We start from the raw sequence: 14,266 nt of genomic DNA, 5'->3' as shown, positions 1-14,266 counted from the left end.
AACACGTTAGACGCCACACACAGGGCCTGGGCTGGGCCTGGGCGGAGGGAGATGGGGGAGGGAGGCTGAGGCTCAGTCCTGGAGAACAAGGAGGATTTTCCTCAGGGAGAAGAGAGATGAAGGGCCCCTGTGCAGAGGCTCTGAGAGCCCAGGGTATGGGGACGTGCGCCGGGCTGCATTGGGCTCTGTGTGATGCTGCCAGGGGAAAGCGGGCTCCCGTGGGTGAGCACATTCATTAAGCCAGGCTGAGCTGCAGGCCTTGTCAGAGCCTTTAATCTGTTCCTGTGCAGGTGAGTCGTGGGGTATCCGGGACTCGTGCTCCATGGCAGGCTACAGGGCGTGGAGGCAGGAGAGGCAGGGGAGTTGGTGGGGTCAGAGAGAAGCACGGGGCTTCGAATGCCAGGACCGAAGGCTGGGCTTTTCCCTGGAGCCCGCGAGGAGCCTCAGAAGGAATCAGCGGAGGGATTTAGACTCAGGACACCTGGGGCAGTTTAGCGACCAGCGAGGTCAGGGCAGCGGCAGGACATAGCCAGCCCCTCGCACCACCCACTCCTCCCTGGCTGACAGCAGGGCCGCTGGGTGGGAGAGAGAGGAATCTGGTGGGAGAGAGAGGAATCCGTGCACACAGGCAGCGTGGGGGGTGGGGGTGGGGGGGGGGGGCTGCGCCCAGAGCCAGGCTAGAAGGAAGGGGCCGCAAGCCCTGGAATCCAGGTGTGGCCAAGAGCCTGGGGGGCTCCAGGCTGCTCCCAGTCCCCCTCTTCCCAGCTGGGGCTCTGGCTGGACCTCACAGGGAGGGGGCGTTATTTGAGGCTTTAAAAAAATACACGTTTTAGAGCAGTTTTAAGTTTATGGAAAAATTGTGCCCCAGGTGCGGAAGGTTCCCTGTATTCCCCCCGTCCCCACAGTCGCCCCGTTATTAACAACTCGCATGCGTGTGGCCCGTTTGTTAGTGATGGACTCGCTTCGGTCCATCATTATTAACTGAAGTCTGTGGTTTACGTGACGGCTCACTCTGTTGTACGTTCTATGGATTGTGACACGTGCGTCACGCCAGGTCCCCAGCATCACAGTGTCACACAGAATAGCCCCACCGCCCCGACTGCCCTGTCTGCGCCCAGTTTTAACATCTGTAAGATGAGAGTGTGAGGCTCATCCAAACCCCTGAGCCTCCCCCTGCAGGTTCCTCATTTAGGCCTTTGACAAATTAAATGGCTCAGAAATCAGCTAACTGTCTCTCTAAATATGGCCTGATACCTATCAGAATCGCTAGGCTCAGGCTGAGGGGAAGGGGCCCGCATTCCAACAATCTAGGGCAGCGGTTCTCAACCTGTGGGTGAGACCCCTTTGGGGGTCGAACGAGCCTTTCACAGGGGCCACCTAAGACCATCGGAAAACACATATATAATTACATATTGTTTTTGTGACTAATCACTATGCTTTAATTATGTTCAATTTGTAACAATGAAATTGGGGGTCACCACCACATGAGGAACTGTATTAAAGGGTCGCGGCGTTAGGAAGGTTGAGAACCACTGCTCTAGGGGCTCCACCCCAGGCTCCTAAATCCAAACCCCCAGGTGGGGCCCAGGAAGGTGCACAGGGAAGTTTGAGACCCGCTGGGCCCAGGGCAAGAACGACGGGGCCAGCTCCTGACTGCATGTGGGGATTTGTCCTACCAGCTTCCCAAACCTGAGCAGAAGGGTCCCGGCCGTCGTCAGGTTAGGGCTGGGCAGAGACGGACATTCCCAACGGGGAGGCGCAGAGCAGTGCTCTGTAAAGCCTGGGAAAAGCCCGTTTCCGGCTCGCAGCTCCCAGTCAACAGGCCTGCTGGTCTCAGGTCTTGATTGCCTATCACCCCCACGCGCCCCTTCCCCTCCCCCCCCCCCCCCAAATAGCCTGCATGCTGTCTCTCCAGCTGTGGCTGCGGCTCTCCAGCTGTGGCTGCCTCCACAACTTTCTTAACTCAGCAGCCGAGCATGGGGGCTCCAAGAGGAGCGCCCGCCTGGCGGGAAAGGGCCCTCCCTGGTGGCCATCTCCAGTGGCTGAATAGGGTTGCCCCAAAGTCCTGTCTACCCAGAACTCAGGAAGAAACCTCACTTGGAAACGGGCTCTCCGCAGCGGCAAAGAGGAAGGACTGAGATGCGATCACACGGGCGGACCCTACATGGAATAGCTGGTGTTCTTCTAAGAGGGGAGGACAGACAGACGCAGGAGAGGCCCCGTGAAGACAGGCAGGAAGTGGACGGAGGCGGCGACAAGCCAAGGGCACCAAAGATCCTGGGCGCCACCGGAGCTGGAAGAGGGGAGGAAGGACTCTCCCCGAGACCCTCCGTGTGGAGCGAGCACGGCCGCCACCTTGGTTTCAGACTTCAGAATCGCGACAGCACACGTTTCTGTTGCTCCGAGCAACCAGCCTGTGGCCATCTGTCACGGCAGCCCTAGAAGCGGACACGCCATCACGGATGCGGACCGACCCGCTCGGCCCACCCTCCTCGCCCCCCTGCAGGCGAGAAGAAGGGACCCCACACAGAGGCGACTGTCCCCACAGGCTTTTAATGTGGCCGCCGCAGTCGCAGCGATTTCCTCCAACCAACATCTCTCATTCTGCCTCCAACAGGCCTGTTTCCTACACAGGACGGGGCCCTCTGCCCTCTGCTTGGGAGGCGACACTCCACGAAGCATTCAGCAGTGGCAGGTCAACGCTGGTCCTGGGGCAGAGGCAGGAGGGGGCTCCGTGGTGGTCCCGGGCTCAGCAGGGTCCGCCGGGCCCCTCTCTACAGCTTCATGCCGCTCCGGCGCCGCGAGTCCTTCCGGGCGATGGGGCTGAAGTTGACGATCTCCTTGTAGATGTGCTCTGAGAAAGGCAGGTGGCTCCCGTGGGTGGGGCTGAGGGAAGAAAGAGCCCGGCCCCGGTCCCCGGTCCCCGGTCCCCCGGTCCCCCGGTCCCCGACCCGCAGACACAGCAGGGAGCAGTAGTCAGCCCAGGGAGGAGGAAATGCCCGCGGAGGCAGCACCCGAGCTGAGGGCGGAGGCCTGGTCTCCAGGGGCAGAGGGGCCAGCGGAGGCCAGACAGGAAAGCGGAGGCGAAGCAGAGAGAGGCTGCGGCAGCGGGGGGGGGGGGGGGGGGGGGGGGGGGGGGGGGGGGGCCGGGCCCCAGCGCTTACGCTTCCATTCGTCCACCGTTAGTTTCTCGTGCTCTAAGGAATCATCGAATTTCGGGGCCTCCGTCTCCTCCTCGGGGTCCCGGAAGGGTTCGAAGAAGGGGTGGGCGAGGGCCTGCGAGGCCGTCACGCGCTTGTCCACGTCCAGCTCCAGCATCTTCTCCAGCAGGTCTGCGGCTGCGGGGAGAGGAGCCTCGCACCCAGGCCTGGGGGAGGCCACGTCCCCCCCTGCACCCCCCCTCCGCCCCCCCCCCCCCCCACACACACAGGGGCACAGGCCCAGCCCGACTCACCCTGGGGGCTGGCGCTGGGGAAGAGCTGAGAGAAGTCCTTCTTGGGGCTCTGCGGCAGGGACTGGATGTAGGATTTGGCCTGAAGACAGAGAAGCATGAGTAACCCCCACGTCGGCCCCGGCGCCCAGGCCTGGGGAGAGCAGAGTCTAGAAAAGCCCAGCAGGGCTGCGGGCGCCGGGCAGTCCACAGCGGACGAAGGCAAAGCGCCTGCCCCGGCAGCAGCGCCCAGGGAAGCCCTCCTCCCAAAGGCCCGCCCGCCCGCCCCGCCCGCTGCCACTCACCGCTTTGTCCTTCAGCTTCTGCACAAACTCTGGGCCTGGCACCCCGGTCACCTTCAGGATCTGGGTCAGCTGGTCCAGGTCTCGGCAGCAGGTTAAGGCTCAGCCTCGCTCGCTCTTGGCGGATCTGGAGCTGCCCTTCCCGCCGGCCCTCCAGCACCCCCACCGGCCCTGCGGCGGCCACCCCGGCTCCAGGCGCCTCCCCGCCTCCTGCCTCCTCCTGCTTGGGGACAGGAGGTTCATCCTCAGGACTCAGGTCTCTGGAAGGCTCCCCCCTCCACCCCCCGCCAGGCCAGGGTAAGGGCCCTCCCACAGGTGCTGCTGGCCTGCTGCTCTGGCCCTCAGCCCACCGGGTCACCAGGCCCCTGTCGTCTCCCACCCTCCCACTCTGCGTTGGCAGGTAGACCGCCCCCTCTCATCAAGGCCTGCCCGGCACACGGCCTCCGCGAGTGTGTGGGGCCAACATGTGAAGAATGCCCTGCGTCCTGGTGGAGAGACGGGGCTGCCTTTCACCGTTTCCCCACTTGCACTTGAAGACTGTTCTACAGTGAGCACGTGTCCCTTTCACACGAAGAAAACAGACGTAAGGAAGAAAGGGCCTGTTGAAGGGATGGACCCCTGGATGGAAGCTGGCCTTCCCAGCAAAGGATACAATCCTTCCCCTTGAACAGCGTTTTCCCCGTCAGCATCTCCGCCATGATGCAGCCCACAGACCAGATGTCCACTGCAGGGAGGGAGGGAGCATCACCTGCACCGCTGACCACGGCCCGCAGGCAGCCAGCCCAGAGTCACCAAGATGGCCTCGGGGAGCTGCGAGAGGCCCCGGCCCCAGCCCCAGGCCCCCCAGCCCCAGGCCCCTGGCCGCTGACCACTGACCAGTCTGGTTGTAGTGCATCCAGCTGAGGATCACCTCCGGGGCCCGGTACCAGCGCGTCACCACGTAGCCAGTCATCTCGGCGTCTGCATGCCGCGCCAGCCCAAAATCCAAGATCTATGACTCGGGGGCACGGGGAAGGAGCTCGCTGAGGAGGGGAGCTCTCGGAGCAGCTTCGGGGGGCTTCTGCGGGAGAGGGGCCCACCCCACCCCGGCCGCCCTGCCTGGGCCCCTCACCTTCAGCTCGCAGTCCTCGTTCACAGCGAGGTTGCCTGGCTTCAGGTCCTAGAGGAGAGGAGAGACCGAGCACCAGGCGAGAGGCAGATGGGAGCTGGTCCCGTCGCCAGGCCCAGCGAGCGACCGCCCTGCAGGGTTCGGCCTCATGTGTACGCTGAGGCCGGCAGCTCCGAGGTGCTCCCCAAACACCAGCTCGGGCTGGCTTTGCTCACAGCGTTTCCCCCGAAGGTCCCCAGAGCACAGCCACTCTGCTGCCTGGCCTCCTAGGCCAAGGCTGGGCCTGAAAATCCACATCCCACGTCCCCGAGGAAGGACCGTTCCCACCCCCACCCCCACCCCCGCCAGTTCCCCGGCTGTGGAGAGTCCCTGGGGTGGGCGGAGCGTAGCCAACCCAGCACTCACCCTGTGGATGACCCCAGCCGAGTGGATGTACTGTGTGGGGGGGAGAGAGAGAGAGAAGGTGGGTCCTGTGCGCTGCTTCACACCAGGCTCCCCAGCTCGGAAACCGTCCGGCCACAGGCCTGGCCTCCCCGCACCTCAGGTCTCGCCCCCTCTGCCACCCTCCAGCTCCCCCCCCCCAGCCCCCCCCCCCCGCCCCCGCACCTTTAGACCCTTAAGCATCTGATACACCAGGTACTGGATCTTGTCCTCACTGAACTCCATGCCCATGATCTTCTGCAGGTCCGTCTGCATGAAAGGCATCACCAGGTAGCTGCAAGGCACGAGGGCTTCTGTACATGCCCAGTCTCACCCGGCCCAGGTCTGAGCTCAGAGGGGGGTGGGGAGGGGCTGGGGCAAAACAGGGGCCTTAGCGATGCCCTCCAAGTGTGAGCAGAACCGCCCAACCACAGACAGCCAGACACCCCCCGCCCCCACCCTGCCTCAGGGGCCTCCTGGCTCCGTGCTGGCCGCTGGCTGCCCAGCTGGCAGAGCTCAGGGTGAGCGTCTCAGCTGGAGCGCGCTCAGGAAAGCCAAAGGGAGCTGGGTTCCCTCTCTTCAAAGGTGCCCTCGCCTCGCCTCCTCCACGCCCCATAGAAGCCAGAGCTGTGCGTTAGAAACATCGCCCAATATTCCCCTCTGCTTCTGTCCAAATCGTCTCTCGCCCAGAGGGTCGCGCCTGGCTGCGATGGCTCTAGGAACAACCCAACAGTCTCCCTGCCAAGGAGGGAACAAGAAAACAATTCGCAGGAGGCGGAAGAAGGAAGGAGGAGGTGGCGAGGCCACTGCGCCCTTTAAGGAATTGCAAAACAGACCGAGGTCAGCAAATAACTGTTACTCACATAGTAACAGCAAAGCCCAGAACAAAAAATGATACAGATCGAAAAAGGAACATTGGGGGCGGGGGGGGGGGGCCCACAAGATGTGGTGGAGGCCACCTGGTGAACCTGTGACTTTCTGCAGCTCCCGCCCGACCACACCCTCCCTCCTGCTGCCTGCTCCTCACCCGCCCCTCCCGCCTCTGTCCTTCACTTCAGCGGAGACCCTGTTCTTTCTTCTTGGCCCACAAACTCGCGGAAGTCTCACTGTGCTGGAACTACCTTCCCTTGACCTTGTTTCTTAAGGAACTGCCCCTTCTCTCTCTTTCTCTCCCAGCAAACTTCTAGAAAGAGGGGTCCATGCCTCTTGACCCCTCTGCCTTCGATCCCAGGCCTCCAACAAGCTGCTGTCTGCTCTCCCTGCACCACCCAAGCTGCTCTGATCAAGGTCCCTAATATGCGCCCACCCCCTTCCTATTTGACCTCCTGTAAAGTCTGACTCCCACTCAAGATTCTCTGCCAACCTGCCCCCTCCCCCCCCCCCCACTCCCCCCATCCAGGTGCTCTCAGCGCGTCCTCTTGGGCCTCAGAGATGCTACCGCCATCAACAGCACCGTGCAGGCTCTGCACTGCCCGGCCTGGCCTCGGCTCTCACCCCGGGTGATTATTCCAACACGGATCCACGCTCCCAGCCCAGATGTATTTGCAGCTTCTGAGTAAACACTTGAATGTGCACAGGCTCTTCGAGAGTAAAGTGTCCCAGAGGGAGTTCAGTATCTTTCTCCCACGACCTGTTCTTCCTCCCCCTGGTATGCCAAGCGGGAATGTGGCACGCCCTGACCTACGCCACCCTCCCAGCCACTGCATCCCAAGGGGCTCAGGTCTGCTCTCGGCATCCATCACCTCTACTCTATGTAGATCAAGGTCTGGGTCTTGAACTCTACCCTCCAGCTCCCACCTCCCAGAGCTGGCCCCTGCCCCTTTCTCGCTGCCACCAGAGTATATCCCCCCAAATCCGGTCTCACTTCCCTGCTCAAAACCTCCATGGTCTTGAAGATGTCTGTGGGGTTAAGAAAACAGGACAGATGCCGAAACCGGTTTGGCTCAGTGGATAGAGCGTCAGCCTGCGGACTGAAAGGCCCCAGGTTCGATTCCGGTCAAGGGCATGTACCTGGGTTGCGGGCACATCCCCAGTGGGAAATGTGCAGTTGGCGGCTGATCGATGTTTCTCTCTCATCGATGTTTCTAACTCTCTATCCCTCTCCCTTCCTCTCTGTGAAAAATCAATAAAAAATATATTTAAAAAAAGAAAACAGGACAGATGCATGCAAAAAAGAAAGAAGGAAGGATTGAAGGAAGGAAGGGAGAGAGGGAGAGAGGGAGGAGGGAGGAGGAAAGAAAAAGGAAAGAATTAGATCACATTCTTACACCATATACAAGAATAACTCAAAATGATTAAAAACTTAAATGTAAGACCTGAAACCATAAAACTCTTAGAAGAAAACATAGGCAGTAATGCTCTGACTGCTCTTAGTAGTATTTGAAATATGTATCTCAGGCTTATATACTGGCATACAAGGGGGAGGAAGAACAGGTCGTGGGAGAAAGATACTGAACTCCATCTGGGACACTTACTCTCGAAGAGCCTGTGCACATTCAAGTGTTTACTCAGAAGCTGCAAATAAACCTGGGCTACCTGGGAAGGGAAACAAACAAACAAACAAACAAAAATGAGACTACAGCAAACTAAAAAGTTTGCACAGCAAAGGAAACCAACAAAACTGAAAGAAAGACAGCCTACTGAATAGGAAAAGATATTTGCCAACGATACATGCAATATGGGGTTAATATCTAAAATAGATAAGGAATTCATATAATTTAACACCATAAAAACAAACAATCCACTTAGAAAATGGGCAGAGGACTTGAATAGACACTTCTCCAAAGAGGACATACAAATGGCCAAGAGACATATGAAAAGATGCTCTGTCACTACCCATCAGAGAGATGCCAATTAAAACTACAATGAGATACGCCTCACACCTGTCAGAATGGCTCCCACCAATAAATCAACAAACAGCATGTGTCGGTGAGGATGCGGGGAATAGGAACCTCATGCCCTGGGGGAGGGGAGTACTGCAAACTGGTGCAGCCGCTACGGAAAGCAGTGTGGAGGGGCCTCAAAAAAAGTAAAAATAGAACTACCTTATGACCCAGCAAGTCCACTTCTGGGTTTTTATCCAAAGAAATCCCAAACACGAATTCAAAAAGATACATGCACCCCTCTGCTCACTGCAGCACTGTTTACAACAGCCAAGACGTGGAAACAGCCTAAGTGCCCATCAGCAGAGGACTGGGGGGAGAGGCCGTGGTGCCTGTATTCAGCGGAACATTACTCTGCCACAAAAGAGAATGAAACCTTACCACCTGCGATAACATGATGGACCAGAGAGTATTGTGCTAAATGAAATAAGTCAAACAGAGAAAGGCAAGTACCATATGACTTCACTAAATAACAGCAACAGAAAACCAGAAAGACTCACAGATACAGAGAACAGACTGATGGCTGCCAGAGGGGAGGGGGGCTGGGGGGCTGGGGGAAAAGGTGAAGGGAGTGAAAAGTACAAATTGGTAGTTACAAAATAGTTATGGGGATGTAAAGTACAGTACAGGAAATATAGCCGATAATATTGCAGTAACTATGTTTGGTGCCAGATGGGTACTGGAAATATCGGGGGGGGGGCACTTTGTGAAGTTTATGATTAGCTAACCACTATGCTGTCCACCTGAAATTAATACAAAATAATACTGCATGTAAATTATAATTGCAAAATAAAATTTTTAAAAGATAAAATGTTACCTCCTTTAAAAAAACAACAACAACACCCACTCCATTCAAAATTACTGCATTACACTCACAACAAAAGCGTGCTAACAAAGAGGTCTTCAGAGCATTCGAAATAGGACTGAAAAAACACAAAACAACCTTCTCAAAGGTTTCCAAAGTTCAGACCAGCCACTGCACCAGCCAAGCCATGCGTTTAGCAACGACATGTTTTGGTTCTAACTGTCAACCCCCATTAGCCAAGGCAGCCCAGGCTTCCTGATCCTTGCTTCATGCTAGAAGGAGCCTCAAGGGCCGGCCCCATATCTGGGGCCCCAGGAATGCCCGGGGGAGCTGGTGCCAGCCCTGTGAGGACTGGCAATGGTGTCCTGGTGGTGTTAAAGCTGAGTAACAAGCAAAGCAGCTGGCAGACAGCTCTGAGCCAAGCGCGCACCCCACAAAGCCCCTCCCACCTCTTCCTGCCCGCCTTTCCCTCCGCCCTTGGCTGGAAGGATCTCCCCAGAGAGAACCACACCTCCACTGCGAGGCACAGGGAATGCCAGGCAGGAAGCCCCCCCCCCCCCGCCCCCCGGAAGAGAGGATCTGAAGCCCCCGCCTCCCCCAACGTGCTCCGCAGAGGGAGTAAGGACTGCGGTTCCCTGGGACCCAGTGCGGCCACTCACAAGTCATGGAAGCTGCGCAGGGAGGAGGCTGGGGTGAAGACATCCAGGAGCCCGATGACCTGGGGGAAGGTGGCCAGTGAGGGCCGGGTGGCCTGAGCCCTCTCACCACACCCCCTGCCCCGGGCCGCCAGGCACGGGACCATCCACCCCTTCCTCACACACCACCTCCAGCTGGAGGCAGTGCCCCTGTCCTTGGAAGAAGTTAAGGGGTGGAGGCGGAAGAGGAAACCCCTTACTGGGGGTGAGGGGGTAGGGGGGTGGGGGGGCAGTGATGGAGAGTCAGGCTGGGAGACGGAGAGGTGGGTACTCCTTGCTCACTGCCCCCACGTGTGATGTTCAGGGCAGGCAGCACAAAGCCACCCTCCCGGCGAGCAGGGACCCACGCATGGCGGAGGGAATCCAGGAAGGAACAGGGAAGGGGCCTGCCAGCCAGCAGGCTTCCTGCCCTTGACCTTGGGTCTCCTGGCACTTCGATTCTTGCCTCCAAAGGGCTGGTTCAGCGCCAAGGGCAAGATCACCCTGGCTGGAGGCCTCGGGGAAGAGGAAGGGGCTGGAGCTGTTATTTTAATGTCTGCGTTCCCATCCAGGTGTCCAGAGCAAAGCCTGGCGGCAGACCCAAGGCTGGGCCACTCGTTTCCTAGCTGCTTCTATCAGACAGGGCAGCCTAATGCACTGAGGCCTGGAGCCAGGCTGCCCGCATTCAATCCCAGCTCTGCCACCCACTGACCATACATACAACCTGTGGATCTTTCGTGCCTCGGTTTCCCCATCTGTACATGGGAGTTAACAGTACTTATCTCACGTGATACTGTGAGCATTATCGAGTTGGTTTATGCAATGGTCTTAGAACGGAGCCTGGCACATACGTGCTCAATACTGTATGCACCTGTTGTTGTTGTGAGGGTCACATACGCAAACATTCGCCTGGGTCCTGGCCCCCGCCCGCCCCCCCCCCTCTTGGATCAGGACCACGTTACAAAGTTCCTCTGTGCCCATGACCTCCCCACCGGGCGGCAGGTCTGCACCTCAAAAGGTGGCTCTGCTCCACTGCCACACCCCCTTACACCCTCCTGGGAAGTAAGCCAGGCAGGTCCTGCACCCCATGTCCACAATGAGGCGAGTGGCCAGGATCAGAGCGGCAGGAGGAGGTCTCCCTCCCCGGGCCCTGGCCTGAGCTCTGGGCGGCCTGGGCCGCTCCCGGTGGGCTGTACACACACACACACACAAACACACACACACACACCCCGCACCCCGGCCTACGTTCTCATGCTGCATGTGCTTCAGCAGCAGCAGCTCCCGATAGGCCCGCTTGGCGAAGATCTCCGACTGGAAGGGACGGCTCAGCTTCTTGATGGCCACCTTCTCCCCTGACCGCTTGTCAATGGCGGAGCTGCGGGGCACAGACAGGTCAGCAGGCAGCGCCTCCCCCCTGGGCCGCGCCGCTCCCATCCTGGGTGGCATCTCCCAGGCCACCCTCGCCCGCCCCCCGCAGGCCCGCTTGGGAGACACGGATGCCCTGGCTGGAGGGTGCGGGGCTGAAGCCCGGTGGGGCGGGGGCCTGAGCGGGCGCCGCAGACACCAGAGGTCAGAGCAGGACCCACACAGTTCCCATCAGCGGACCCGGGGCCGCGGGGTCTCCCCACCACCTGGCGAGTCACTTCTGCGGGTCTCGGTGCTCCCGTTCGCAACCATGGGGTTCACCCGGAAGAACTCCGGGGTCCCTAATACCTTCAAGTCCTGGGGAACCAGACTCGGTCCTAGTTCACCCCACAGAGCCCCACAAGCCAGGAGCGAGAGATGGCGCCGGGTGCCCCGGGCCTGGAGGCCGGGTGGTGGGCGCGCGTCCCGGGAGCGCAGAGGGGAGGGGACACCGAGGCGGGTCCGGGAGCGCAGAGAGGTGCCTCGGCGCGGCCGGGCCGGTCGGGAGGCTCCCCGAGTCCTGGGCGATCGCCGGTCGTCGGTCCGCCCCGACGTCCCCTGCCCCCCGCCCTCCGCGTCCCCTGCGTCCCCCGCGCCCCCCGCGTCCCCCGCGCCCCCCAGCGGCGCGCGGCCAGGCTCACCACACGGCGCCATACGCCCCGCTGCCGACGTGCGCCGGCGCCAGGTAGGTCTTGGGCAGCTCCCAGGCGGTCTTGTTGACGTCCTGCTTGTAGAAGCCCTTTTTCCGGGTGAGGCTCATCCCGCGCACCCAACGCACCCAGCTCGGCGGCCCCAGCGTGGCGGTTGCGTTCTCGCCCGCGGGGCTCCCGGCACCGGCCCGTGTCCCGGTCCCGGCCGCGCCCACCTGCGCCGCCCGCTCCTCCCCCGCGCGAGGCGGGGCCGGCCCGCGGCGCGTCCCACCTGCCGGCGCCCAGGTGCCCGCCGTCGCGCCCGGGCCTGCCCGCGGCCCACAGCCGCCCAGCGGCCTCCTGGACCAGGGGTCCCGCGTCGCACCCCGGCGGGAAGACCGGGCCCCCCAGCTCTCTGCAGCCCGGACTCTGCGGGAAGATCTCCCGGTGACATTGAAGACAGTTTTGGAAAAACAAAACCAAACCCCAGAATCTTCTGATGATGGAATGTTTCAAACATACAAAAATAGGCTAAATAGCCCAGTGCTTCTCACACTGGACTGTGAATACGAATCCCCTGGGAATTTTACTTAATAAAAGACAGTTTCTGGCTCAGGCGGTCTGGGGCGGAGCCAAGATTCTGCATTTCTAACTGGTTCCAGGCTCAGAGGGTCTCTGGGCCACACCGGTGGTGAGGGTCCATGACCCAAATCCTCAGCTGCAACAACTACATCGACTCCTTGTCACTTTCATTCCATCTACATCCCTCCTCCCTCATTATTTTGAAACAAAATCAGGTGTCATCATTTCAGCCATAAATATTTTTGTATCTCTAAAAGATAAGTATTATTTTAAAAACATACCACAAGATCATTTTTACACCTAAAATGAATAACAGAAATTCTGTGATCAGCAGCTATCCAGTCCAGGTTGAAATGTTGTTTTGAACAGTTTTTGCGAGCCTCCTAATGGCCCAGGGCCTCCGCCACCTGTGTCTGTCGCTTGTGCAGCATGGAGAGAATTCTGTGCTCAAATTAAATCACAGAGGCCCACCCAGCCGGCGGGGCTCAGTGGTTGAACATCAACCTATGAACCAGGAGGTCACAGTTCCATTCCCTGTCAGGGCACTTGCCTGGGTTTCAGGCTTGATCCCCAGTGTGGGGCATGCAGGAAGCAGCCGATTAGGGATTCTCTCTCATCACTGATGTTTCTATCTCTCTCTCCCTCCTCCTCCCTTCCTCTCTTAAATAAATAAAAGTATATTTAAAAAAGAATCACAGAGCCTCCCAGGAACAGAGGAGGGGGCAGAGAATGGCTATAAGAAGTCCGGATGCTCAGCCTGACTTGTCCAAACCCTGGCCGGCCTGGAAATGGGGCTGAGGAAGGGGTGGGGACCACTTTGTCAAATAGAGAGAAGGTGGCTTGAGGGAGGAAAGGGACCTGCCCTTGGCCTTCAGTAAGCTGGGGGACACACACCTGGTGCCACAGCCGCGCCCACGAAGCCCCACAGCACCACAGTCCAGAAGACCATTGTGGGGGAGGGGCGCAGGGATCCCACAGAAATACCCAACAGGCAGTGCAGGCAGGGAATCAGTCTTGTTTATATCTGGCACATAGTAGGATATACAAAAAAACATGGAGAATGAATGGGAGAGTCAGCCCATTAGAAGTTAAAAAATATTTATTTAATGAACACTAGTGTTAGCCATTTGCCAGTCATCATCCTAAGTGTTTTACATACACAACTCCCTCAATCCTGGTGAGAGGCCTGTGAGTCAGTACTATTGTTATCCTCATTTTACAGGTGAGGAACCTGATGATCAGAGAGGTTAAGTAACTTGCTGAAGGTCACACAGCTGGTTGACTAAGCTGGTACATCCCAGCTTTAGCATCCAGGCTCTGGGCCCCGGGGCTGTGCTGTGCCTCTGGGTTGAGAGGCCTTGCCCCTCGAAGGAAGTGGCCGGTGTCTGAAGTCATCTGCCCTCGCACATCATGAGGACATCTCTGCTGCTCAAACAGGCATGTCTCCCTCAGCACGTGCTGTCCTGGTGTCTGACATTCCCCACCCCCTCCCTGTCCCGCCCCTGACTCTGGCCCTGAGACCCTGTGGGAGGAAAAGGGAAGGCGCTGGGTGCCTGGGAGGACGGGAGAGGCTCAGGCCTTTGGGGTGGAAGGAACCCCAATTCTCAGGTTGGAACAGACAGGCGCAGACAGGAGAGAACTGTCCGGGGACTTGGTTTCCTTCTGGGCTGAGGATCCAGGTCTCCAGGGTGGGAACGGGCCTGAGCCTCGCTGCTGGGTCTTGCAAACCTGAGTGGCAGAGGCCACCCCAGAAGGTGAGGAATACCAGGGAAGTGCTCATTGCCCAAGTGGGTGCAATCCTGCAAGGGCACAGCGGCCGCTGGGCTGCGGCTGGAGCCTCTTGGGCAATGGCCAGGAAGTGACTCAGGCGCAGGCGCTGACACTGACCCCCACCTCGGCCTCCGCTGGGCGGCCGTTCACTCAGCAGCCAGAGCCTTGGAGAGAGGGATCCAGTCCGGCGTTACCCTCCCCCCACCCCCGCCCCCACCGCAGCCCGGGGACTCCCCTTCCGCAGCCCCTGGGCCTCTTTT

At 59.3% G+C, this 14,266-nt stretch overlaps 1 protein-coding gene across 2 annotated transcripts; it reads right to left on the bottom strand.

Annotated features, from left to right (window-relative positions):
- Window positions 1-2,533: 2,533 nt before the first annotated feature.
- Window positions 2,534-11,891, bottom strand: MAPK13 (mitogen-activated protein kinase 13). Of its 2 annotated transcripts, none has more exons than XM_081094361.1 (12): window positions 11,667-11,891; window positions 10,867-10,996; window positions 9,607-9,665; window positions 5,447-5,555; window positions 5,246-5,275; window positions 4,844-4,891; window positions 4,609-4,723; window positions 4,385-4,480; window positions 3,736-3,815; window positions 3,455-3,533; window positions 3,165-3,338; window positions 2,534-2,854 (listed from the first exon to the last, which is right to left on the bottom strand). In XM_081094361.1, exons 1-12 carry the CDS (start codon window positions 11,783-11,785, stop codon window positions 2,775-2,777), a joined length of 1,119 nt encoding a protein of 372 aa, XP_080950487.1. In that variant the 5' UTR covers window positions 11,786-11,891; the 3' UTR covers window positions 2,534-2,774. The 2 variants fall into 2 exon arrangements, with proteins under 2 accessions (XP_080950487.1, XP_080950488.1); XM_081094362.1 differs by having other exon boundaries at window positions 4,385-4,456.
- Between the last annotated feature and the right edge of the window lie 2,375 nt (window positions 11,892-14,266).

The sequence above is a fragment of the Myotis nattereri genome (genome assembly GCF_964212035.1).
Source record: "Myotis nattereri genome assembly, chromosome: 6".
NCBI classification, from domain to species: Eukaryota; Metazoa; Chordata; class Mammalia; order Chiroptera; family Vespertilionidae; genus Myotis; species Myotis nattereri.
This window is presented reverse-complemented; position numbering and strand designations above follow the sequence as displayed.